The sequence below is a fragment of the Hippoglossus stenolepis genome, chromosome 14 (assembly GCF_022539355.2).
Source record: "Hippoglossus stenolepis isolate QCI-W04-F060 chromosome 14, HSTE1.2, whole genome shotgun sequence".
Classification (NCBI taxonomy): Eukaryota; Metazoa; Chordata; class Actinopteri; order Pleuronectiformes; family Pleuronectidae; genus Hippoglossus; species Hippoglossus stenolepis.
In genome coordinates this window covers 15,868,680-15,895,017 of record NC_061496.1, presented here as the reverse complement: position 1 = coordinate 15,895,017, position 26,338 = coordinate 15,868,680, and the positions used below count along the sequence as shown (strand labels likewise).

Genomic DNA, 26,338 nt, shown 5'->3' with positions numbered 1-26,338 from the left:
GCTCCCTTGACCGCCAAAATCAAATCACTTCATCTTTGAGTCCAACTGAGTGTTTGTACCAAATTTGAAGAAATTCCCTTGAGCTGACACAGCACGGTTGTGGTTGCAGTGGCTACAGTGGAATCTTATGGGGCAACTGCGACACTCCACATGTCCACTAAAAGTGCTTTATTCACCAATAAAAGGCTCAATTTATTATTCTAGGTCTTTTCTAAGAGTCTGGCAACGTTACACGTCTCGCTCAACGAGAAGTGTCAAACTCATTGAACCATTCATTTACACACCCACACTTATAAACATGGGGCCCAGTTTAAAAAATACAAGACGACCCTTTTAAGACCCAACGGAAACCCTTTTTTGTTTCTGTGATGGGATGTAAGAAACCCCAAGTGTTTCAAAAATGATCAGGTGACACTGTTTAAAATCAAATTGCTGCAAGTTATTGCAAGTCACTGATTCAAAGTGATGGACCAACTGATGTCACCGTTACCTTCTGCACTAAAAAGATCAACGCGGGAGACGCCTGAAAGGATGAACACAAGTTTGGTTTATTTTTCACACATAGTTTTTTCTTGTACAGCACATGAGGAGATGTATCAGGAGGGATGACACAGTGCATTAAAAAAAAAGAAGAGGAACTTAACGTGAGTTTTTATACTGTTGGAACAGAAAGCAGAGGCAGTGGAGAGAGAGACATTAGTGACGGTTAAAGAAGAGTATCAAATACAATGTCCAAAATATTCACGCTATACCACCAAATGCATAGCCATTATACAGCATCATTCTGAGTAGTATACAAGCTTGTGTATGAGAGTCGTTGAGGTCTTGCCTGTGGCTGACAGGACGGGAAAGAGACAGGCGGAGGCGTTAAACTGTACAGATGATCTCTACTCGTTGCTGGTAAAGCAGAAGTCCCTCGTGATTATATCCTGCGTTATCGAGGGACATGGACACGTCTCGCCAAGAACTTTTTACAGCTTCACTAAATTGCATACTGAGATGTAAGATTACGATTCCTCCTTCTGTAAAACGGAGGATATGAGACCATTCAATGTACCTGTGGAATAAAATGAACAGATGAATCTGGTTCTATCTGGCAGAGTTGGACTTGTAGTGCAACAAGCATGCAGTAACAAGTGGGACCTCATTGATGGCTAATTCTGCGTCATCGTGTCGTTGCCAATGACCACAGACGCAACAGAAACGTCGTATAATCACACAGTTAGGACTGAAGACAGTACGTTCACTACCACTTCTGAAAAAAAGGGTGAATAAAACAAAAACAACAAACAGTAGACAGAGGAACGTTTCTCCCAAATGGAGGATGTTTTTTTTCCTTCTCGCTGATGTTATAAATCTTCTGTCTGGCACAATCACCGAGGATAAAAATACACTGATTAAAAAAAAAGAAACAGATTTTTTTTGTTGTCGTATGTTTCCATGTGTGAGTGTGTCCCTCTCTTCCCCGAACCCAAACGCAGTCATAGGCAACCCCCCAAAACATAAAGATATCGTTACATAAGACGAGCTATTCATAAAAAATACTGAAATAAATGAGTAATAAAAAAAGCTTTTTTTTAGTCTACACACTGGTGACGGATGTTCTACAGAAGCAGAGCTCTGATTTACTGTTTGCCTGCCAGTTTAGAGTTTGATACAAGGACCATTCAAAAGTAAGAAAAAGGTTTAGAGAAAAAAAGTGGCGCTTTGGGAAATATGCTCATTGGCTTTGTTGCATCGCGTTAGATGAGACGACTGGCGAGCCAGCAGCTGACTTGCCTCAGCACACAGATTGGAATTGGCTCTGTCCAGAGACCATGGACCGTTTAAAAAGATGGACGACGTGACAGCTCCCCAAAAGTGAAGCCAAATCCTCTTGTTCGCCCCCTCGTGGCTGGCTGCTGTATAGTTAATATACCCTGCCTCCTCCATGTTAGCTTATGGGGCATGGACCAAACTCAAACTGTCATTTTAGGTAGTTCTTATCAAACTGGTTCAAGTGCTCGCTTTTACTGATTATTTGCTTTTTAATTTGATATTTTATGCTATAAAATCATGGTCAACGTCATGATTGACAGCTGAGACTGACATGATTGGTCGAGTGCATATATAGACTCTGACGTCAAAAAGGACAAGATGGCGGTACCCCTATCTGAGATATTTTGGTTATATCTTTGTACAACAGGAGGAAATGGAGACGTGTCGTCCATCTTTATTTACAGTCTGTGGTTAGGGACATTTATGTGGTTGCCAGGCAACTGGGCCTGACCAAAAAATAGTGGGTGATTTGTTAAATTTTACACTTTTGTATTTGTTTTAGTTATTGCTCGTTGAGGTGCTGGAATTTGTTGTTTGCTCATTTAGCACTAAGAGCTAAGAGAGCAGGCTGCTAACAGTGGCTTCATACCAAGCACACATACATGAGAGTGGTGTCAGTCTACTCGTCTAAATATCAGCAAGAAAGCCTTGAAAAATATTTAACGAAATGTTTCCTTTAAGGTGTTGAGCATTTCAACTTATATCAATCAACAGCTTATCAAAGATTTGGCCAGAGCACTTTGAACACTGGCTCATCATCAGACAGGCAGTGACGCAGATAACCACTCCACTAAACATGTGATCTCATCTGTGAATAAAAACAGCCACGTGTTGCATGAGGTTTGAAAGGAGCCGGATTAGTCGCTGCGTAGTTGGCTGCTGATGACAGCGCGGCAGGGTGGTGTTAATTTGGCCTCTTGTTTGCCTTACAGTGAAGTTGCCGCGCGGTGCTACGTCATCTGGCTGACGGTGCCTGTAATGAGAGTGAGAGCGGTGCCCGGTGTCAGGAGAACAATCCGGAGGAATTAGAGGGAACAGCTCGGCTGATGTTCTCTGTTTGTGTCTCGGGGCCCCGGGAGGATCCCATTGACTCGGCTGCTCATTAGACGCTGCCTTTGTCAGACAGAAATAAAATAGATATTAAGCAGTGAGATGGGGAGTGCGGCGATGAATGTTTAATTGGGTGCTCTGTGTGTTGTGTGTGTTTCTCTCTTCCTACGATTACCTCAAGGGGATGTACCCAAGTGTGTGTGTTCGTGTGTGTGTACTGTGAGCAGGGCCTATGTTTCATGTATGTGGATATCTGAAGCGGCCCCCTCCATCTCAGAGCGTCATCGTTCCCCAGCTCCTGACACCTCTCGCTGCGGAGAGCGAGCTGCGGCGTCAGCCTCATTAAGGCTTCCACTGTCTGGCTAATGAATCGATTGTGTGGTATCAGTGCTCCTGGCTGGCGCTCCCACAGTGCCACTCCGCGCCTCCTCTGGGGGCCTCCCTTCCACTGAGCTCTTAATCTGGAAACAGCCCTAATTAGCCTGCCTCCCTCCTCCTCCTTCTTCTTTTTGTCCTCCTCTTCCTCTCATTTATTCCTCTTCCTTCCGCACTCCCGCTTTCTTCTCGTCTTTCCCTCCTTTCTCCTCCCGACCTTATCTTTATGCTCCACTGCTCTTTTCCTTTGTCCTTCTTATCTCGCTGTTTCTCCTCTCTCTCTCTGTGCGCTATCATGCCTCATCCTTGGGCTCAAAGTGGAAGGCGGAAGAGGGGAGGGGGCATTAGGGAGCTTCTACAGTAGCTTATATCACAGCAAAAAGGGGGAGAGGGGAGATGTATTAGGGGTGAGGGTCAGAAGGACTCAAGAGGACTGAGACAGAGGTGCCGCTGCTGCTGTCGATGATGATGTAATGAAGATTGGTAGCAGTTGGCAACTGGGTGCATCTTCTCAATCACCCCCCCCCCAAAGTCTCCGTCCTGCCCTCGCCATCTCGTCCCGGCCCTCAGTACACCACCTCGTACACCGTGGCCTTCTTGTCCCCGGAGCCCGTCACTATGTACTTGTCGTCCGGGGAGACGTCGCAGCTCAGCACAGATGAGGACTCCTTGGACTAGGGAGGGGTGGGGGAGAGAGAGAGAGAGAGAGAGAGAGAGAGAGAGAGAGAGAGAGAGAGAGAGAGAGAGAGGGATGTGATGATAGATGGATGGAGACAGAAGGAGAGGAACAAACACAGAGAGATGTTAGAAAAGATATGACTCATCACTTAATACTCAATCATTCAAGACATATTTGCATTTCAAAACAGTCGGCAATTATTTCCAAACAGACAACTCCACAGCTCCAGGACGCTGACTCATTCATCTGCTTCAGTATGAGGCTCTTCCTCTCTCCCTCTCTCTCTTCCTCCCTCCCTCCCTCCCTCCCTCTCGCCCTCTCTCTCTCCCTCTCCGGAGAGATGCAGCCTCATTAACTGTAGGTTTAAGCATCAGTAGCAGCACAAATCTGATGGTCTGCATGAACAAGCAAAATGCACAATCCTTCCTCTTTTTTCACTGCGTCTGTCTGGAAGCCAGACCCGGGCACCTGGCGTTAGAGGATCCACTCCTCCTCCTCCTCCTCCTCCTCCTCCTCCTCCTCCTCTTTCTCTCACTGCTCGATCATCATTTATCTTCCTTCCTTCATTCCCAGACTCTCCTCCTCGTCTTCCTTCTTTGCTTTCACTGTCCCCCCTCTCTCATGTCGACTCCTCCTCCTCTCTAAACTCCTCTTCCCCTATCTCGCCTCCCCTCCCTCCCTTTGTGCTACAGGCACAGCAGGGCTGTCAATCATCCAGCCACTGGTGAGGGGCCATCTCACACAGGATCCATAATATTATACCAAGTTAGCAGAAAGGGGGAGAAGGGGGCGTTCAGGAGGGAGGGACGCACAGACAAGCCAGAGGATGAGTTTGGACGGAGAGTAAAGCTTCAGAGACAGAGACAGAAAAGGAGATAAAAACTCAAGCATTACGGCGTTTGTCTGATTTCTGAAAACGAAATGGGTTGCTTTGATCGAGCAGAAACTAAAATGGCACTAAATACCTCCATCAAGGCCCAACAATACTACATGTCTGCCTGGCTCTTAAAAAAGAAAAATAAAGGGCTAAAGGAACTAATATCATAATCTGCATCAGAATGTATGAACCCATATCAACACCATAAATATATGATTTATTGGGCTAAAAATGCCTCTGGTTATGAGATGCAGCGTCCCTCTTTATTGCCAGTCAGACACTGTACGTTGCAAACTTACACTTAAGCTGCTCTTCTTAACTAATTTCACCAAATGTATTAACTTACAACATCAAATCTAATACAACAGCAGCATCACACAGTAAATCAGAGACTCCCCCATCATACAAATGAGTCAATTTAATTTATACATTTTGGAAAATCTGGAAAAAAACTCTTGGCTGCAAAATCAGAGTCAATCAAAGGGAAAACTCAGGAGAGACACTCCCTTGATCCACTGTTTTATTTTCATCTATATGTGTCTGTAGTATTTTTACTGTTCAGGAGATTTCTCCTCTTGGGACTGTCTATTGTTTTTCTTTTAATGTAAACAGATTATATATCGTATTCAGTAATGTGTAGCTAGGCTTCAGCAATAATGTAAAGTTAACATACATTCTAATAAAGCTTATTTGATAAAAAAAAAGGAGAGAAGGATATTGAAGGGAAAGTGAACATGAGAGGAATAAAGTGAAAGGGTAGTCTAAGAAAAAAAGGATTGCAAAATATGAAAGGTTGGATAGAGAGGACGGGGGAAAACGTAAAGGCAAGGACAAAAAAAAGAGAGGGTAGAGGTACAGAGAGATGATTGAGAAGAAAGATATAAGTGAGCAAAGAGCAACAGGAAGGACGACAATAAACACAGAGACAAGGAGGGAGAAAGAGAAAAAATGAGTGAAATGGAGCAGAGGGTGAGAGAGAGAATGGAGAGATCCGTGATGAACCAGAAAGAGGGGGAAGAGGAGAGAGAGCAGCTCTCTAAAAACACAATGACAGGAGGGAGCTGTTTGGCACGAGAAACGTTTGGCATCAGAATAACAAAGCAGATAGGCAGCATTCTCCTTCAGGTCCACAGAGACAGACAGGAGCCGCCAGCCCTGCTACACACACGTCCCACGTTCCCTGTGGGGACACTCATTGACATAATTCCCTAGCCCCTTACCCTCACCACAACAAATGAATGCCGAACCATAAACCCAGGCCTTAACTCACAAACAGCATCCGGTACCTGTGGGGAACAAAATTTTTTGACACAAGTCCCCGTGGAGTCAGTTCCACCAGGACATGAAAATGAGCCCAAACACAAACAAACACACACACATGCACACACACACACACACACACATGCACACACAGTCTGCTCATCTCCCTTCGCCAGTTTCATTTACACCGAGATGAATTGGCTCAGCTAAAAATACAGCATCCCTGTATATTCATATTTCAACATTTCCTCAAACAGACCAATTGAATTGTGTGTGTGGGTGTAAATGTGTGTGTGTGTGTGTGTGTGTGTGTGTGTGTGTGTGTGTGGCAGTCTGCCTTCTCTAAACCTTGGATCAACAAATCGGGAATAAAAAAAGAATAATGTTTATCGTACCCTTTCTCCCTGTGAACCCACTCTTCTTTTTCTATCTTTTGCCTCGAGGGTTCACTATGTGTGTGTGTGTCTGTGTGTGTGTTTGTGTAGATGACACGAAGCTGAGATCACTTCAACAGAGCCAGCCACACTGACAAGCAAGTTAACTGCAGCCCAACTACACACATGCCTATATAGTATATCTTCACATACCAGTATGTACTATATACACACACACGCACACACACACACACACACACACACACACACACACACACACACACACACACACACACACACACACACACACACACACACATGCACAGAGCGTAAACATCTTCTGAGCATTTAACTTTTCTCTCACCTGGAAAATACTAGCTCCATATGGTGTCCTCCATGCATTTAACAGATTGTCTTTTCCTGTGCTCACGAACCACTTGCCTGAAATAACACAGAAATGCACACACACACACACACACACACACACACACACACACACACACACACACACACACACACATACACAGTGCTGCAGGTTAAACAAAGGAAAAGGGTGAAGCATAATATACTGAACAATACAAAGTACAATACAATAGGAGCAAATATGTTCGAAAAATGTATGCCAAACTTGGCAGGTTATGCCAAGTTCACACGACAGGACTTCGGATCGCTGTGCAGGTCATGTTACACACTGTCATGTGATGGTTGTGCCTCTTGCGACTTTGAAGAGTTAGTTTTCAGATCTTCCAGATCTTTGTTTGAAATAGACAAGTGTGTGTGTGTGTGTGTGTGTGTGTGTGTGTGTGTGTGTGTGTGTGTGTGTGTGTGTGTGTGTGTGTGCGTGTGCGTGTCCGTACCGCAGTAGGCAAACTTGAGGGAGAGGACGCAGCTCTCGTGGAGGTGCAGCTGGTACTTGTCAGGTTTGGAGACGTGCAGGACTTCCACGTTGCTGCTCTCCATTCCCACAGCCAGCCACTCGCCTGTCGGACAGTAGCCCAGAGAGAAGATCTGCAGATGCAGGAAAGATGTGAATCAAAGGAAGGTGAACGCAGGAAGAGAGTAAAAACAGAAATAACAGAGGAGTAGGAGGAGGTATGGAGAGAACATAAAGGGGCAGAAATGAAAACAAAGGTGGTATGAGAGAGGATGTGAGGAAAGATGAGGGAGGAAATACGATAAGGTCGATGAAAGAAAGAGATCAATGGATGGAAGAGAGGGAGGACATGTGAAGGAATGAGGGGATGTAAGACATCAACGAAAAAGGATAAAGGTGATGAGTGAGGATTGGAAAGAGTGAAATGCAAAATAGAGGTAAAGATAGAATGAATTAATAAAGAGAGAGATGTTGGGAGAGAATAACAAGAGAGGGAGGGAGGGAGGGAGGTGGATGAAGAGAGGCGGTGAGCGAGAGAGAAAGTCATTACACGGTGGATCGAAACTCATCTGACAACTGTGGTCAACTCTATAGCTCTGTTGTGACAGTAAGGAGTGAGAGAGACAGTGTGTGTGTGTGTGTGTGTGTGTGTGTGTGTGTGTGTGTGTGTGTGTGTGTGTGTGTGTGTGTGTGTGTGTGTGTGTGTGTGTGTTTAAATCTATAAAGTGAAATCATGCTGTTGTGTTTGTATATGTCTTTCTGCTGGTGTGTACTGTTGTCAATACTTGCAAGGTGAGGTCATGATGTGTGTGTTTGTGAGTGTAAGTTTATTTGTGAGGTGAACCTTGTGAAAGATTTGTGTGTCGTGTGTGTGTGTGTGTGTGTATGTGTGTGTGTGTGTTATCTGACATTGACCCTGTGATGTACTGTGCCTGTAAAGAAGAAAAATTAGGTGTGTGTACATGTGTTTATGTCCAAGAGATTTACGTGTTAGATGTTGATTTTTACCTGAGTGTGAGTGTGTGAGTGAGTGAGTGAGTGAGTGAGTGAGTGAGTGAGTGAGTGAGTGTGTGTGTGTGTGTGTGTGTGTGTGTGTGTGTGTGTGTGTGTGTGTGTGTGTGTGTGTGTGTGTGTGTGTGTGTGTGTGTGTGTGTGTGTGTGAATGAGTGAGTGTGTACTCTGCGAGGTGAAGTCATGCTGCTGCAGCTGCCGTCCCTCTCGGAGGTCCCAGCAGCGCACCGTGTTGTCCAGTCCCCCCGTCCACAGCTTGGTTCCGTCGTTGGAGATGTCGATGCAGCTCGCTCCGTCTGTGTGGCCCTGGAACTGCCTGCAGGGAGGACACACACACACACACACACTGGAGGTTCAGAGATGAATACACACACCTGCGTGCACACTCACTCTACAGACTTCCTAGGTGTTTCTTTTTCTCTTTTCTCTTGGAGATGTCAGACCAAATATATTTTAATCCTCCCCTCCCCATGGCCCCTATCACACCACCCACATCTGACTCTCTCTGCCTTTCCACAATCTTCCCTCCTGTTCTCCTTCTTCCTTTTAGTCCTACCTTGCCAAACTCTGACTGTTTCATCCCCCCCAGCTTCTCACCTGACCCTGCAGTTACCTGAGGAGGCCCCAGACTGCCCCCTCACTCCTTCCATATTTTATTGACATTCCTCTATTTACTTCTGCTGAAGTGTTTCCACATCCTGCAGCCTGCCTCCTCTCCCCCTCTGTGGTCTCTCCTGACAATAATCTATTTGTGTTGGTTAGACACCAACATTTTTTATGTTCTTTTCCTCCTTCCACTGTCCTCTCTCGCTCTCTCTCCTCTCTTACCTGACCAGCGTCTGGTTGTGAAGGTCCCAGACGACGATGTTGCCGTCGCTGCAGCAGGAGAAGCAGACCTTGTTGTCGGGGGAAATGGCCAGAGCATAGCAGGCGGGGGCGGACGACGTCAGCTCCGCCTTGATGCGGGGGGTGGGTGTGGCCAAATCCCAGATGGACAGCGTGCTGGCCTCCCCGCCGACGATCAGTGTTCGCCCGTCGGGGAGGATTTTACAGGAGCGGATGTAGTTGTCCCTGTTCTGATTGGACCAGATAATAGAGCCAATTAGATTATGGCTGCTGTAAGTGCATTAAGTACAAAGACTGAGGCCTCATGGGACAGATGATGATATAATTGAGGACGTTGTGGAAATGAAAGTGGACATTTTGATGATGACAGTTATCAGAATTAAGGAGGAGAGACAACGCAGTCAATAAAACTAAATAGGTTTACTGAATATAGTGTACATACAAGTTTGTCTGGCTCATATGTAAATCAGTGTGTCCATCTTTATTTCTAACACTCAAGTATGTCTCTGTTTTTCCACCTCCCTCGTGTCTCACCAGACAGTCCAGCTGGGCCATGGGGCTCTTGCTGCCCGGCTGGCTGATGTCCCACACCTTGACGCAGCCCTTCCCTCCAGTGTAGACGTGTCGTGTCGAGGTGCTGATGGTGACGGCGCACACCACCTCCCCGTGGTTCAGGGTGTGGATCTGACGTGCGTGGCGAGGGATTCCCGGGCCCAGCAAGGCGTCGGGGGGAAAGGGCACCGGCTGCATCTGGCCGTCTGCGCTCACATGGAACGAGTAGGCGCTGGAGAGAAGAGGGGGGGAAAGGGAACCAAAAAAAAATCAATACTTTAGATCTATAGAGCTAAAAATAACCTGAATTTGGACGGGTAGGTACTGGGAAGGAGATTGATGTGCAGGAGAAATGGGCTAAAGACAGATAGGACAAGGTATCAATCAATAAATGTGTGAGTGCAACTAGAAGACCTACACATAAGTCAAGAACCACACACCTCAAATGTGCAAGTTGTGAAGTATGACACCACCACAATGGCCTCAACGCTCCAGTAATATTTGCCTCAATTCTGGCAATAACTTGTCCCACAGTGGCCGTGGGCAGGAATGCAAAATGGCAGATTGTATTACAGGGCAGAGTCAGCGTGGCATGCTAATGGCCGATCGATACTGTAGCAGTTGGAAGGCGAGGCTGGTTTATGATTTCAAATTAGCACCGCATAAGTGATTTGCTGCTCCACAACAAATGACGAAAACAAGAATAACCTTCAGACGGCAAAGGTCGGAGGACATGTGCATGTTGTGTTGGAGAACGAGGTCTGGACAATATCTCCAGTATCCAGGTGCTTTCAGGTGTTAGACAGAGTAAATGAGGACCACTGAAAAGTCTTGTATAAAAACACAAAGCACTCATGTGGATTCCCATCCATGTGTGATTGAGTATTATGCTCAATTATCGCATGTTTCAATCTTAAAGGCATAGTTCAACGAAAAATTTAAAATTCACTAATTATCCAGCACTGGAAAACCGCACACACTGTCGCCCAAGAGCACGCACAGGATGCTCGTTCACATCGCTACGTCTGCTAGCATCGCTACTTCCGGTTGTGGACAATTAGGCTTAAAACACAGTGTAAGTTACGTTTTTTTACTGTTGTTTCATTATGTCTGAAGAAGAGGTCACTTTCGCTGCAACACTGTTTACCCCTGAGACTCCAAAAGTGTTTTGTGGACTCAATCACTTCACCCACCCCTCCATCGGCATAGTGGTGGGTAGAGAATGGGTGAATTTACCTTTTTCTGTGAACTATCCCTTTAATCACTATTAACAGAAAAAGAAAACTGTTCAACTGCCACTGAACTGTTTAATTTACATTTAACCCGATAGTGAATCTCAATGTGTGTATATGTGTGTGAGGTTAAAACTCACGGCTTTCCTCCAGAGGAGCCCGGCAGAGAAGAGGACAGCCCTGGTGCTCTGAGGTGAGATCGAGAGTCATACGCCACCTGGTGGGAACAAAAGAGTGGACACAATTAGTTGCCTGACAATAATCTGAATAAACAGATGCTGGATATGAATATGAAGAATCTGTAGGCGAGAGACAAGATTTCCGTTTCTAGTTTGACCAATAATATTTGAGTAGGTTCACAGTGGGTGTGAAGAGAAAAAGAGGTTGAACATATTGACTGAACGGCATCGGCTTGAGGTTTTTTAATGTATCTGCATTCTGCTCACCCCAACCAGTGGAGGCAGATGGCCGCCCACATCGAGTCTGGTTCTGCTGGAGGTTTCTTACAGTTAATGAGGGAGTTTTTTCTTTCCACAGTCACCAAAGTGTTTGCTCTTTGTGGGAACTGTTGGGTTTCTCCATAATTTTTAGGTCTCGACCTTACTATGTAAAGTGCCTTGAGATTATCTATGTTATGATTTGGTGCTATACAAATAAAATTTAATTGAATTTAACCTGAAGCTAGCTGTTAATAGAGATTAGCCAAACTGACGTCTGGACCCGCACCTACAAAAAGTATCGCTGTTTATGTTTTGTGTGGAGAAACGTTCATCACATGTGATAAAAGAGACTAGTTAGACTGTAAATGGTGAACGGAAGATGTAGATATAGACTGTCTACACCAGAAGCCTCAAAATATTGGTCTATTCTCTTAGAGGCTTTTTAATTGTCAGACAATAATCGATAGACTCCCAGATTGGCTTGATAAAGAACTAACAAAAATCAAGTTGCACCAAATTCATTCTACAACAAAGTAGATTGAAAACACTGGAGTGAGAATATAACAAAGATCTGTGGTCTGAAAACTCTGCGGAAGTGTGTGACTGTTCTGACACTAACATGTGCTCCACGAGTTAACATTTTCTGACCCAGATTTGCCATTTAACTGCAAATCTTCTCTCTCTCACTGTCACTCCTCATCAAAGTGAATCAGAGAATGTAAACACGATAAGTTTGGATGTAAAATGAATGCACAACTCTACCTGATAACAGTGAACACATTCATCTAGCTCTGAGGCCATGCTTTGACAGTCAGAAGGTGAGACCTGATACCGAACCATAAATCAAACCTTGACAGGGAAGAGTAGTTTGGCCTTTACTCACCATGGGGCTTCGGGAGTAGGCACTGGCTGCCGCGCTGATTTGTGGGGAGAGAGTTAGAGCTCCGCCAAAACCTCCTGGGCTGGCCAGCTCCCCGTTCAGTCCTGCGTGGGACACCACGCCAAAATGAGCTGGGTATGAACCAGGGGGCACAGACATGGGACTGCGGAGAGCTAGGGAGGGAGGGAAAGAGGAGGGAGGGATGAGGGATGGAAGGAAAGAGAGGGAGCAGTACACAGTACACAAGCACAGTCACAGGGGGGCTGAGAAGAATGGATAACCTTTTCTGTCAGTGAACTATATTTGATTATTCGAACCAGGGAGCTGCCCAGTACAACAATAGTTTTCACAGCTGGTTACAGAGGAGATAGCGTTTAGGAGCCTTGCTCCAGAGCACAAAGTTAGTCAGGGGAATCTCACTTTTTGTAAGAAAGATTATGCAGATAATTCAAGACAGCTACCACGAAACTGAGAGAGGATGTGTTATGGGTCAGGGAAGAACCTATTAAATCTACGTGTGGATCTGGATCAGGGGGCAGATCAAGGAATTTTCTACTTTAAGTTTTAAAATGTCATCTTGCCGGTGTCTCACCGAGGGGGTCTGCACTGGTGGCTGCTTTGCTGACCAGACGAAGGCAGGAGGTGCTGGGACCAGGAGCTCCAGGGGTTCCTGGGGTAAGGGCCTCACGGTGGGAAGGGGACGGGGTGCCAGACTTAGACAATGGAGACTGGGACTTATCCATCTGTAGAGAAGTCAAACAAAAGATTTGGCAAAACATATCACATGGTTCGCTCAAGCCTTCTCTCATTATCCCAGTTTAAACAAATCAGTGATGGCATCATGTGTAACAGGAATGGGACATAGACTACCTAAAAGTATAAAGTGGAAAAAAACAATTTTATCAAGAAAGGGTCTTACCAAACACGTTAAAAATAAACACATGTCAAAATGAAGGAAAAGCAAACAAATATTCCAGGTCAGCAGGGAGCAGTAAATCCCTACACTGCTATCTCTCTATCTGTCTCACCTGTGAAGGGTCCTTGGCCTTGCCTGGGGTGGGGCTGCGGGGATTTGGGGTGGAGGGGGCCTCTCCTGTGCTCGAGCACCCCGGCATCTCTTTCCTTAAGGTAGGGGCCCGGTCTAAACCGTTCCCATGTGGGGAGTGAGGAGGGGTGCCTGCAGGAGAGTTCGGCTCCTGGATGACAAAGACAAATGGAAAAAGATGATTTAAAGTCCTGGCCTGTTTCCCGCCTGTGAAGGTCACACAGTGCTGTGACGACTTTGTGGCTCAATTTGAGTCTCGGCCCTCAAGGTGCTGAATTCAGGTCTGTCAGGTTCAGTGTCCACTCTGCAGCATTTCATCACTGTGATGTCTTCTCTTAAAGGAAGTGATTCTCGTATATAAAGGTCCAGTTATTTTATTGTAGTGACATTTTTAATGATAAACAGTTTAACCATGGTGTTTTTCCACAGCATTTCCTACACACTGGTACTGCACCGACCATTCAAATACACATAACCACACGTTTCTGATAGATTATTTTATAATGTATAATTAATGGTTCCCCTGTTTACAAAAGATTAAATCATGTGAGTTGTAAAATCCTTCCTGGAAAAGTGACAGTATGCAATGTTTTGGTGATTGATAAACCTTCACAATTGTATTCTCCTTAACCTGGATTGAATTTGAACTAGTATGACACTCAGTAGTGTTTATATCTCTGCCAAGGCCCAACAGTCCCCTTATGAAACCACATTTAAATTCAATAGATTCTGATTTCTATTTTGATCTGCACCAAATTACACAAACTCACAAATATTTTGGATCTGGATCTATCCCTTGATCTGCACAAAAGTTGTATTGGTTCTTCCCTGACTCGTACCACATCCTTCAACCAAGTTTTGTGATAATCCGTGCAGTAGTTTTTGTGTGGACAGAGGTGAAACCTCCTTGGTGGTGGTAAATACCTAAAGCACCAAACACAGACCATTATAGCTCCATATATCTCTCAATGCAGGACTGTTTTCTGTTCTTTTCTTCCTGTATTTTGTCTCATATCTTCTATTTAAGTTAAAACGCTGTTACAAAGAAACATCTCTCCCTGTGTGCCAGCATGTGTAACAGCTTTAATGGACCATAGACACAGTTTACTCAGTAATAACAGCTGGCTATAAATAAAGTTCATTTTATTTATAGGAAAATGGTGCCGATTCTTACTTAATAGTTACAAAATACCGTCCGCTGTCACAGTGTGTCTTGTGATTTGTAAGAGGACTCAGAGCTCAGGGAATATTACATGAAACAGTGGAGTGTCACTGTTGCTGGTTGAGCCGTGTGTGGACCTGGAGATAATGTTGCTTTTATCACTGGAGCCACAGCCTCCACTGTTGAGCCAGCGCTGCCTCTCCCCAAGCAGAGCAGAGTGCTGGAGTAAGCACTTCTCACTGGGTCACACTGCTCAGCATGGACATTTTAGTGCTTACGCACACACACACACACACACACACACACACACACACACACACACACACACACACACACACACACACACACACACACACACACACACACACACACACACACACACACACACACAATACATACATACATACACACACACAAAGATCATCACCTCAAACAACCACACAGGTAAATGTCACGTAGGCACACTTACACGGAAAAGGTGATGTACACATACACACGCACAAGCTTGCATGCATGTTCAAACAAATGCATACACACACACACACACACACACACACACACACACACACACACACACACACACACACACACACACACACACACACACACACACACACACACACACACACACACAATTCACCAGAGACCATCCCTCCCCTTTTTCTGCTATTACCCACATTTGTCACAATTTTTTCTCTCTCTGCTTTTGTACCAGTTTCCAAATCACACAAGAGACCAGTTTCGCTGTTGTGTGTAATATCAAAATACAGAGGGCTTAGATAAAACACACTGTATTTTTGTACACTGCGTGAAGTATTTAAAGAACTAAAATATTCCAGGGGCATAAACGGCTTTGCATATATTAAACTAAACAGACTGCAGTTATCTAAGAGAAGAGAGGAGGGAAGAACGAGGTGGAGAGATGGAAAGGAAAGAGCAGAGGCTTCAAGAGGTTGGAAAGAGAACTGAAATATACACAGACGAGGTAGATGAGAAAAGAAATGTGTGGACCAAGGATTATTGAATGTGTGTTTGGACTATAGGGTTGTGCCATATCATTGTCCATCACTAATGGTTGACAGTAATAATCACAAGTTTGAACCCAGTATAGTTATCAATAATGTTCAATGTAAAGGAACTGCAATTCACCTCTTATATAAGAATACATCAAACGCCAGGGCTGCGTTCAGCCCGGACAAAGTGTAACAAAATCTTAATTTAAACATAAACTGTGGTGCATTGAACACTCTGCTACGATACGCAAGAGTTACAACTACAGCAGATGAGAAAGCATTTCTTGTGTTCTTGTGGAACAAGTTCAGAGGTAGATGATATAAGTTTAAATACCTTTTCAATACTTCAAAATACTCTTGATGTTACAGTCTCTGTTTTGCCTTCGGAAAATATATGCTTCTACCACCTTCAACTGATACTAACACCAAGCAACAGCTGCTTTACAATCCATTGGGTCACTGCCTTTTTATTATGGCAGGGTTTATATATACTGTATGTCGCTGCTGATTTGGCAACACCTCAAACACCCCCCACCAAATGAGAGAAAACGTACCTCGAAGCCTGTTTTGAAACCATTTTGAGCGAACGTGTCGTTCACCCCGGAAACCGCAGCACAACAGTGTAAAAGGTTTTGAGATTGAACGTGCCCCAGTTCTGTTTCTGAACACAACCCGCTAAATCCCTTCCACAGCAACATTCAGGTCAGGTGATGCGACATGGCTGTGACTCTATACTGTGATGTCTGAGATGGAACTTCAGTAAAACTTTGGATCAAAGCCAACTTTGACAAACACTGAAGAGTCATCTCTTTCAGGACATTCAAAGAAGAGCTGGAGAAAAGTTCCCTTTGCTTGGAAGCACCACTCCACAAAGTTTGCACTCTCTAACACTGAAAAAAACGGGTGCTGTTTTCCACAAAGGATATAGTAAACCAGGATGCCACTCTGTTGTCTACCATGAATATCATGCCACCTAAATGGTGAAGATCTAAAGAGGATAATCCAGCAAAACACAAAACAAGGGATGTGACGGTCATGTACTCCAGTCTGAATGAGACTAGAAAAATACCTTTCTGCAAAGTGTCATTCATGAGTATTTTTAACTACCAACTATTGCTTAATTTGATAATATTGAGGATAGTTATTTTTTCAATTAGATTTTTTTGCTTTCTATTTGTCCACATAGCTTTCAGTCTGTTGAGAACACACCACCTTGATAATGGTGAATCCCCCTCCCCCTCGTGTAATCGTCCATGGTGACGATGTGTGACTGTAGACACTGTGACATGTCAGCTGAGTCGTCATCACCCAGCCCGGGTTTAGACAGACACTTGACGAGAGGAGAACACAAACAGCGGCTGCTGATAATGAGCTTACATAGCAGCTCTTCCTATTTACAAGGAAACTGCTGCAGAGAGCTGAACCAGCTCCTTACCTGCTGACTCATTTCACATCTCACGCACATCCACACACACACTACACACAGCAGACACACACACAAACACACCAAGGTTACTATAGGTGAATGATATTAAAACGAGCAAGCTAAACAAAAACTCAACTAAAGTGCTGTGTTTGTGTGTGTGTGTGTGTGGATGAGTAGAGCTGAGATTGTTTTATTGCTTTTGTTAAAAAAAAAAAGGCAAATTCTAGCAAAATACTGGAGCTCCAGACTCTCAACTGTGAAACCTGCTGCTTTTCTTGGCCTTTGAATTAAAGATATGAAAACAAAAATCAATAAGGATTGTGGATGTTTTTTTCCAGCACAATAATTACTTTCTGACATTTCATTGACCAAAGAATCAATCTACTGATCTGAAAAATAAAGATGATATGAATAATGCAAAGGATTGTTTCAGCCCCTCTAGTGTGTAACATTTGGAATAAATGAAATAAAATAATAATCACTGCCTGCAAATTAGCTAAAATAAAATAAATGAATTAATCAAGTATGAAATTATGAAATTAAATCTGTTAGCAAAGTGGAACCGCCACTCTGACCCATTTCAGGGGCCGCCAACTTCTAAAGGCTGCGTCACAGCGACTACGCTGTCCCATTTCGAAGGCTGCTACAAATGCGACTGACAAATGTGTCCTTCCATCCCTCAGCAACAAAGGCTCCAATAGGTTGATCCTTCTCAGGGCCAACATATCCCAGGATTCATTGCGCTTCAGTGACAAACTGCTTTTCAAAGAGATAATGGCGACGGTACACAACGACTTTAAAGGTTTCAACTCAACCAAATAGCGCAATAGCTTTGAAAAAAACGTAGGGACATAAAAAGTTTCTTGTTGTGTCCAACTGCAGCTCTGTTGCTAGGTGACAGCGTTAAGGGCGGGACAAGCCGGTGACGCAAATTATGGAAATCCTCATTCGGTTTGGTGTTCGCAGTCTACGCAGCCCATAGGAATTTGGACACAGTTCATGTTTATTCCTCAGGCTCCCGCCCTCACTCATGTTCTGGTTACTTTCTCAGTAACAGCGCCATGTGATTATTGACACTTTTTCTGAGTTACATGGCTTCTACACACAAACACATACAATTCACCAGAAGGCAACCTTTCCCTGACATTACCCACAATTGTCATCTTTTTTTCTGCTTTTACACCAGACAGGTTCTTCTTTTGTGTGCAATATTAAAATAGAAAGAGGAAAAGGACAGAAAAAAGAGCAAATCCCTTCGAAAAAATTACCAAGGAAACTGAAATGAAATATATTTGTGTCGTAAAATCAAACCAAATTCAATTATAAACTTCAGACACTTGCACACACAAGTGAAATTGAACTATGGAGAGTCGGGGTTATGCAGAGGACAGAGGGTGGTTCCAAGCTGTGCCAAGTACATTTATAGTTATTCCCGTGAGCAGCACTGACCCTCCCAACGTTGGATTTATGCTTTATTCATTTGTGCGCTGCAGCACAGTAGCCAGAGAACTTCTGTCGGATAAAGGCGGCTTGTAAAGAATTCAAAGTTTTTTGTAACAACTCTTGCATAAGGGTTTACTGTGAGGTGATGTAGGGGGAGAAAGAGCAAAGTGTGAATTCTGTCAGTGAGTTACATATTTTCCATAGTGGAGGTTATGAGTAAACACTGGTAGTGAAGGCGAAATATTTTGAAGAGGTCAGAAGAAACGATTTTGTGATGAAGAAATTTCTTTCTGTGAGATTTATGACTTCAATTTATGAAAATCAACCGATAGACAAACCGACCCAAACCACTCGGGTTTTTTTCAGGTTCTGATTGACAGGTTTTAAATGATTAAGTGTAATTTTCTGGCTTAGTTTTTAATGTAAACAACAGACCCTAATATACATTTAATTTAAGAAAAATTTAGATTTGGATCCTCATTCTACACTCTTAATAATACTTGCTAAAAAAACCCCCATCTGAGATAAAGGTGTTCACCTAAGATGTTAGCAAGATGCTTACTTAAACCTGCACCAGATATGGAGCAACGTTTCTTGCCACTTGGTGAATACAATTCCAGGTCACTCTATTTTGCTCTGATTTGTGGTCCACTACGTCCTGAGGTTCTATAGACGCTAAATGCTGCACAGTATTCACCAGCTTGTTGCTGAAGCTACTATAATGCTCAGTAGAGCTGAGGGGAAGAGCTCATTTCTCTGTGGTTTCATCATGAGTGACTCCTTTCACATCCATGTATTAGTCTGATCCATTGTTAATATAAAACAAATAGATTATAGCCACGTTTAATTACAAGGATGTCAAAGATCATTTCAATAAGACACAGGAAACTCACCTCATTGGAGACGTCCACCACAAGATTATCTTCACTTTTGTCCCCATCACTGTCCTGAGAAGCACAGCAGACAGAAGAAGGTTAAAAAAGAGGATTTCTCAATATTTATTGTAATAAGATGCATTTTTCTCTTTGTTCCCCCCACATAGACACACAGCATAATGAATGTATACACAGAGAAGTTTAATAATGAAGATGGAAACACACACAGACGCACAAGTCCACACAACTGGTCAATGTATAAATATCTGTGGCTACTCTTTGCTTCCTTCTGTCTGTGCACCATGCAACATTTAACAAAGATACAGTAAACCACCATATATTCTTACCAAACATCTCCCTCATAAGAGAACTACTTCGATCGGCCTCTTTCTCTCTCATTGTCACTCACTCACACACACACACACACTCACACACACACTGTTGCTCTTTCTCCATCTATGGCACATTTTTCCTCTTCGTCTAGCCATGTCTCTCTATCTCTCGCTTTTTCTCTCCCTTTTTTTCTGGGGAGAGAACGATGGCACTTAGTCACCATGGCAACAGCGCTTTGATGTGATCATGGCCTGATATTCCTATTGACATCAGTGTGGAGTGACATCAGTACCTAATTATACGGAGCCATAACAGGGCTAGGTCTACTGCCTATTCCTAGAAACAGAAAACACAGAAACAGACAGTGGGAGAGGGATGGAGAGAGGAGGGAGAAGACATTTAGAAATGAAAAATGGAAAAAAACCGAGAATAAAACAGGAAGAAGACCAAGAGTGAGAGGGAAAAGCAGGGAAACTGAGAGACGATGATAAAGAGACAGACAGCGATATAGAGGAGCTGAAGGCAAACAGAGAGGAATGGGAGCCATAATGTGGCTCGACAGGCAGGAAGAGAGGAAAAACATTCGGAATGTGGAAACTATCGGTGCTTGTTCTCGCTGTGAACTAATGTGAAGATTTGGACTGTTGCTGATGCCAAACTAATTTAGCTGGAGGCCGTCTCGCACAGACAGACTCCCAGTGTCAATCAATCCTGCAGACTGGAGACACACAGCCATCTAATTCATTACAGCTATCTGCCCTGGCCGTCTCTCTTCTGGCATTACATCGCCTCTGGCTCCCTGCTCTTCCCCTTTGGACCCATCCAAACCAAACAAGAGTCTTGATTGGCTGCGGGGCCCCGAACCCCATGTGGCCTATAATGTCATAGACACACATGCACACACATACATGCTTTGTAACATCTTCGGTGTATGTGTGACTTTCTGTGAACTGATTTGTAAACATTATGCAAACATACACACCAAAAATACACTAACAGCATTCATTTTAATTAAGTGAAGCAAGTTTAAAAGGTTTTTCATTTGCTTATTTTCTTGCTGTATTCTACTCGTGCTGCTGCATCTGCTCTGGCATCTGCACACGCATCCTTTAAGGTTACATCCATACTACCACGTCTTCATTTGAAAACAACTACCGTGATCAGAGTTCACACGAGCGTTTTGTATCAGCTCTGTAGCAGTTTGAATCCCTGTCGACACTAAAATGCCTGTAAACGCATATCACATGACCACTCACGTACACTGGACGTGAGTGGTCATGTGATATGCGAACAGGAAGGCATGCTCGACCCACTGGACACAGGCACTGTCGCAGATTGCTGGAATAATTGCTTGCGTTTTCAAACACAAACGTGGTTTTATGGATGTAGCCTCCATTTATCTTATCGTATGAGGAAACATACATAGGAGTGTGGTGGGAGAGGCTCTTTGTCATCGCAGCGCCTCCGCTTGGCCTCAGCTCCTCCCTGTGAGGAGGAGTAGCCTCCTGACGGGCCCTGCCGCTCCTCAGTGGGCTGACTGTCTGTTGATGACACTGACTTACTCTGGAGAGAGACAGGGACACAAATGGAAGTATGAACACGCCATGCTTCAGTTATCACGGCAAAGACAGGCAGTGAAAATTTGACATGTACGTTTGACACAAAAACACTTAACATCTTATTTTTTATCATTTCAACGGGTCATAAGTACACAATCACTCATAAGCTCAGGGAAAGACCAGGATGAGTAAACAGGCAGAATTACACACATTAACAAAGATCCCCATAAAAACACACATGATAATACACACACAGCAGCTTACTGCAGGTACAGCAGACGTAAGCACAGGTCAAGACGCAGCCACAGAAGCACACAGGACACAATATAAAGCTAATTAGTGCTCTCCCCTCCACACACCAGCCCTCATGTAAAATATGACTCTCATTATAAGGCAATAAAGCTGTGCAGGCAGATTTACACTACAGCCCGGCCCGGTCCTCGGGATTCAGAGAAGCCGATCAAAGCATTGTGTTGTTTTTTGCGTCGGGGCAGGGGCCAGAGGTTCGGCAAGGGCCACTTGTCATTCTCTGTCCCCATGTGGGCAGGACAAGAACAGTGAGGGCTTAACACACCAATGACTCACACAGGAAGGAGCCCACGGGGCCGACAGGAAGGAGCGCTGACAGAGGAGAGGAGAAACTGCACAATGGACCTCAGTGCAGCTCAACAAACTTCCCTCTCTTCTTTCTTCTCCTTTCTCGCTTCTCCTGACTTCCTCTTGCTGTCCCTTTTCTTTTTAACCCCCCCTCCATTTAAAATTCCAACATGTTTTACCCGTGCGGGGCTCTCCAACAAATGCCAATTGATATGCATCTCTCCCCCAGCCCCCTTCTTTTCCCCTCCCTTCCCAAACACCGTAATGCTTGGCTAAGTTCTGCACAAACCCCAGCTCATGTGAAAACTATTTTCCTGGTGCTTAACAATCAGCATTGTGTTTGGCAATTAAATTATGCTAAGGGTTTCAGTGTAAACAGAGAGAGAGAGAGGGATGGAGGGAGAGTATAGTCAGTGGCGCTCTTAAATTTTCATTTTGCAATAAAAGCCACAACAAAGACTTGCTGGTATTTTTAAACCTATACCTCCTTATTTTTCTAGTTTTTTTCTTCTGTAGTTTCTCTCTTCTTTCTTTTTCCAATTTCACTCTCTAACCACCCTTCCTTCCTTCCATCGTTCTTTCCTTCCTTCCTTCCTTCCTCTCTCTCTCTCTGTGTTATCAACAGATACACTGATGATCGGCAGCCGTTCACTGCGGCCAGTTCAGTACGACACTGTTCACCGAGTAATCTGCAGTCAGGGAGAATAGGATGAGCCGTAGATGTCCACTGAATTTCAATCACCCCATTTGCACTGCATTAATTCTCATGGCGATTATCAGGGACTTTTAACTCCAGTGACATGAAATATGAGCGAAACCTGTGAGGCAAGATGAACACCTCCTCATTTTATGTTTCACTGCATTTACTCAGTCAATTTGTCTCACGATGGAGCTGATTTTGTCCCTCAGCTATGGTTACCTCCAAACACCAGCTTCTCACATCCCATCACACCTAATTAGAGAACCGAACTTCAAACTTTCTGTGTTATTGCACAGCGACTAACTGTACATTCACGTTGTTCTCGGATTGTCCCATTTCCCGAGTTGTTAAGTTGTTGTTCTGACTTCTGAGTTTTCATGTGCCTTGAAGTTGGAATGTGGAAAAAACCTGGACGCTGTAAACAAAATGTGTTGTATCTCTGTTTTTATAGCGTTTAAACTACACTTCGGCACCGCTTTGTAATATCTGCATGATGTCAAAGAGCAAAGAAGAAGGATCAGGTGGGACAGGCATATGAATAATTTAAAATATATGCAAATATGTGAATTGAATTGGCTAAAAGTCAGGTCTTAAGTGCTTTGGAGAGATGGACATGTGACAAGTTCACATTAAAAACTACTATTTAGTGCAGATTGTAAAATTATGTTTAAGTCTCCCTCTGATGAAAATCAAGTTGTCCCCCTTCTGCCTTTTAAGATGAATTAGATTTTTATGTATTTTAAGAGAAATAAGCAGTCAGCATTGTGGCTGAGTATTCCCCCGTAAAACTCCAGTAACCGAATGCCAGTCTGACATTGAGGGCCTGTGATGTCACAAACCTAAGAAACTAATCCTGTCAACTTGTGGGTGGAGCTAAGTTGCTTGAAAAGGCCCCTCAGCTGCAGGTGGCGCCGTAAGGGTGGGAAGACAGGGGAGCAGGGGCGGGGCCATATTGGACTATTCATAGATCCCAGTCACGAAATGAGTACGGAAGGTGTGAAGGTACATTTAAGCAATTTTAAGGCCATAAGGGGACAAACCTTTTGAGTGAGTGTGATAAACTACTGGGATGGGACTTTAAAATGGTTGATAAGTGGTAATGTCAGCAACTTGGCAACTCACGTACCAAACTGTTTGCCGACTTTCCAAGTTGTCGTTCCAACTTGAGGTGACGTGCATATGAACTTTCCCATGTCGGGAATTTATTTTTCAGATTATTATGACAATCTCTTCAGCAGAAAGAAAATAAGGTTGTTACTCTCTCAACTAAGAGAGACATGTTTTCACGTCATTGTCTTTCCCTGTTAACTCTTTTCTGAGTCCAATGACATGGAAATACAAAAGTGCGTAAGCCGATTGTGAAAAGCATGTTCTTCTAGAGGTCTGATCTTTTCATTGTTTGAAGCGGGATGAAACACACTGTGGTTTGTGTTGTTCAGTGGTTTCACTACACTGCATGAATGAAATGATGCAAATGTATAATGATACTGCAGATCAGGCTCTGTCTGGAATCTTTAAATTGAAATTAGTGGCATTCGTTGTTCAGTAATATCTGGTGACTTCAAACTTAAGAATGTCTGCTGTTGTATCTATTTTATTAGTTTTTTCCTTCTACAGACACTAACTGGTGTGTTTGGGGCATCATTAGAAATTAATTGGGTTTAATCCTCTCATTTGTTCTGTAAATCTTGTAGATTACAGGAACATTTATGGCGCTGATAAACAAACGCTTGTTCATCCATTAACTCAGTTTGTACTTTCCTCCAGATAACGTGGGGAACACAGTGAGATCAGATGTTAGTGTGATGTAGAAAACCTTGAGAAGCTCAAGGTTGATGGCACTGAGCAGCCATTGTGCTGGTGTCAGAGCTGTGGCGCTCCTGGATGAACTCCAGCAATGCACGGCCCTTTTTTAGAGGCCATTTTACAGTGCGTCTCAATTTCCTTCAGTTTATCACTGTCTCACACACACACACACAAATCCGAGTGTGGAGTACACATACACAGCTACTCACCCTGCTGGGTGCTCCCTCTGGGATGGGACAGAGAAAGGGAAGAGAGCAGAGTAGAGACAAAAGAAAAGAGAAAAGGGGAAAGAAAGAAAGTTTGACGTCAGTCCAGATAATAACAACAACATTCCCCTCGTTGGCCAAGGTTAGACCGAACTGCGACTGCTCTTCTCTAATAAAGATACAGACCCACTATTGTGCTTTTCAGTCTCCTCTCCCCTGTTCCCCAACCAGACAAAGCTCGCTGTCTTCCCCTGCTGCCTCTTTCAGCGCTCACTATCTTTTCTCTCATTCTTCATCTCGTATGGAGGAACAGAAACACACACACAGCTGCAGACGTGCAACGCTCTCACACAGATGCTTAACACGCCAATATGAACACATTGATCTCTTTATCTCTCCCCCTTTTCTACTCTCATTCATTCCTCCTCTTTTTTTTTACCATTTTCTTTTTTCCTCTTTCTAGCTTTCGGTTTATTCATGAGAAAGTCTCTCTTGGCTCAATGCCTGAAACAGAGCTCAAAGATAAGATATTCTATCAGGGTGAATGAAAGTTCATTGGGAGAAAGAGTCTCTCCTGCATTTACACAAGCGCCATGAATACGTCTGTCCATATTATGACAGTGATCTAAGGCAGGAAGTTCAAAATGAGTCCAAAAGGTGAGCTGCTGTACAAATGACAAAAAACTGCTTGCCACAATAAATCTATGGTTTTACTCTGAATTTATCTGATTTAAAACCATAAAATGATCTATTGTTATTTCTGCAGATGTTGTCAGAATTTACTTTAATGCAGCTTTGTGCAGATTGTATAAAAATAAATTCAACTGGAATAAACATACACGTGTGTGTGCAGTAAAACAAACATTTTAAGAGGAAAGAAAGATCCTTTTTCAAAGTGTGATATCTTTTGCTTTCATTAGCCATTTTCAGAAATAAACTCTGTCGCGTGTTAGCAACGGCATCATCATAGGGGAGAACCCTCCGCAGACTCTCGTGCTGTTTTCTCACATGGACTAGGAAGAGGCTGGCAGGAGAAACTCTGGAGAATGTCCATGTTCTCACATCCCCCCCTCCGGATAATTTCAGGAGATTATCCAGAGTTCAGTGCATGTCTGAAAGCAGCTTTTAGGAGTTTGTTACTGTGCATCTTGTATTGAACTTGCAAAACATCTTCTCAAAAAGATTCAATGATGTAATTGATTTTCAATAATGAAACATTTTGTGTAGACTGGCCTGAAACAAATTACAGATTTTTCACTGCAGAACCACTTTGATTTACTTTAGGGCTGCAGAGTCTTGTAAGGAAAAAAAACCCATAAGGTCTTAACTAAGAACATTTTAACTTTCTGGGTCAAATACTGCGGTAAATACTCGATAGTTTCTCCAATAACAATCAGAATATTAATTCGATGAACTTTGGGTTGCCTTTAAACCACGGCTCTAATGTGTTCTAGTTAATGACAATCAGGAACGAGTCACAGTTATTAGTTTTTAATACATGAATATGTTTTCATTAATTAGATTTTAATAAGCAGTTATGAAAGAGTTTTTTATCCTTTTGCTCGTCCTGAATGTGTCTCCTGAAGGCAATCGTGCCAGAACATTAAATCATGATTTGAGTGATAAAATTAAGGATTAAAAGTCCACAGTCCTTTACCTCGAAGATGTTCAGGGTCGAGGTGGTTGCGCTCATCTTTGGATGCGAGGTGGGCTGAGACCCCCAGGGCCCCGGTCAGCGCCAGAAGCCCCGATCCTCCCGCGCCCAGGGACAGGCCTGACGGGTGTGGTGTCAGGGGAATGCCGGGGGCGTGGTGAGACAGGTGCTGGAGCTGCTGCTGCTGTGGCCACAGGGAAAGGAGGGAACGGGGAGGGAGGGGGGATTGGGGAGGGATTGTATCATATAAG

At 43.8% G+C, this 26,338-nt stretch overlaps 1 protein-coding gene across 1 annotated transcript in view; it reads right to left on the bottom strand.

The window, feature by feature from the left end:
* Nucleotides 1-524: 524 nt before the first annotated feature.
* Nucleotides 525-26,338, bottom strand: part of tle2b (TLE family member 2, transcriptional corepressor b) — an 82,765-nt gene continuing 56,951 nt past the window's right edge. Inside the window, exons 7-20 of the mRNA XM_047342795.1 lie at nucleotides 26,091-26,271; nucleotides 24,437-24,453; nucleotides 20,988-21,128; nucleotides 19,251-19,304; nucleotides 13,297-13,464; nucleotides 12,861-13,011; nucleotides 12,272-12,441; nucleotides 11,089-11,165; nucleotides 9,699-9,948; nucleotides 9,147-9,394; nucleotides 8,491-8,634; nucleotides 7,291-7,445; nucleotides 6,798-6,874; nucleotides 525-3,917 (exon numbers count right to left, since the gene is read on the bottom strand). Of these exons, the coding sequence (XP_047198751.1) occupies nucleotides 3,810-3,917; nucleotides 6,798-6,874; nucleotides 7,291-7,445; nucleotides 8,491-8,634; nucleotides 9,147-9,394; nucleotides 9,699-9,948; nucleotides 11,089-11,165; nucleotides 12,272-12,441; nucleotides 12,861-13,011; nucleotides 13,297-13,464; nucleotides 19,251-19,304; nucleotides 20,988-21,128; nucleotides 24,437-24,453; nucleotides 26,091-26,271 (1,941 nt within the window). The 3' untranslated portion in view covers nucleotides 525-3,809. The remainder of the gene's footprint in view (nucleotides 3,918-6,797; nucleotides 6,875-7,290; nucleotides 7,446-8,490; nucleotides 8,635-9,146; nucleotides 9,395-9,698; nucleotides 9,949-11,088; nucleotides 11,166-12,271; nucleotides 12,442-12,860; nucleotides 13,012-13,296; nucleotides 13,465-19,250; nucleotides 19,305-20,987; nucleotides 21,129-24,436; nucleotides 24,454-26,090; nucleotides 26,272-26,338) is intronic.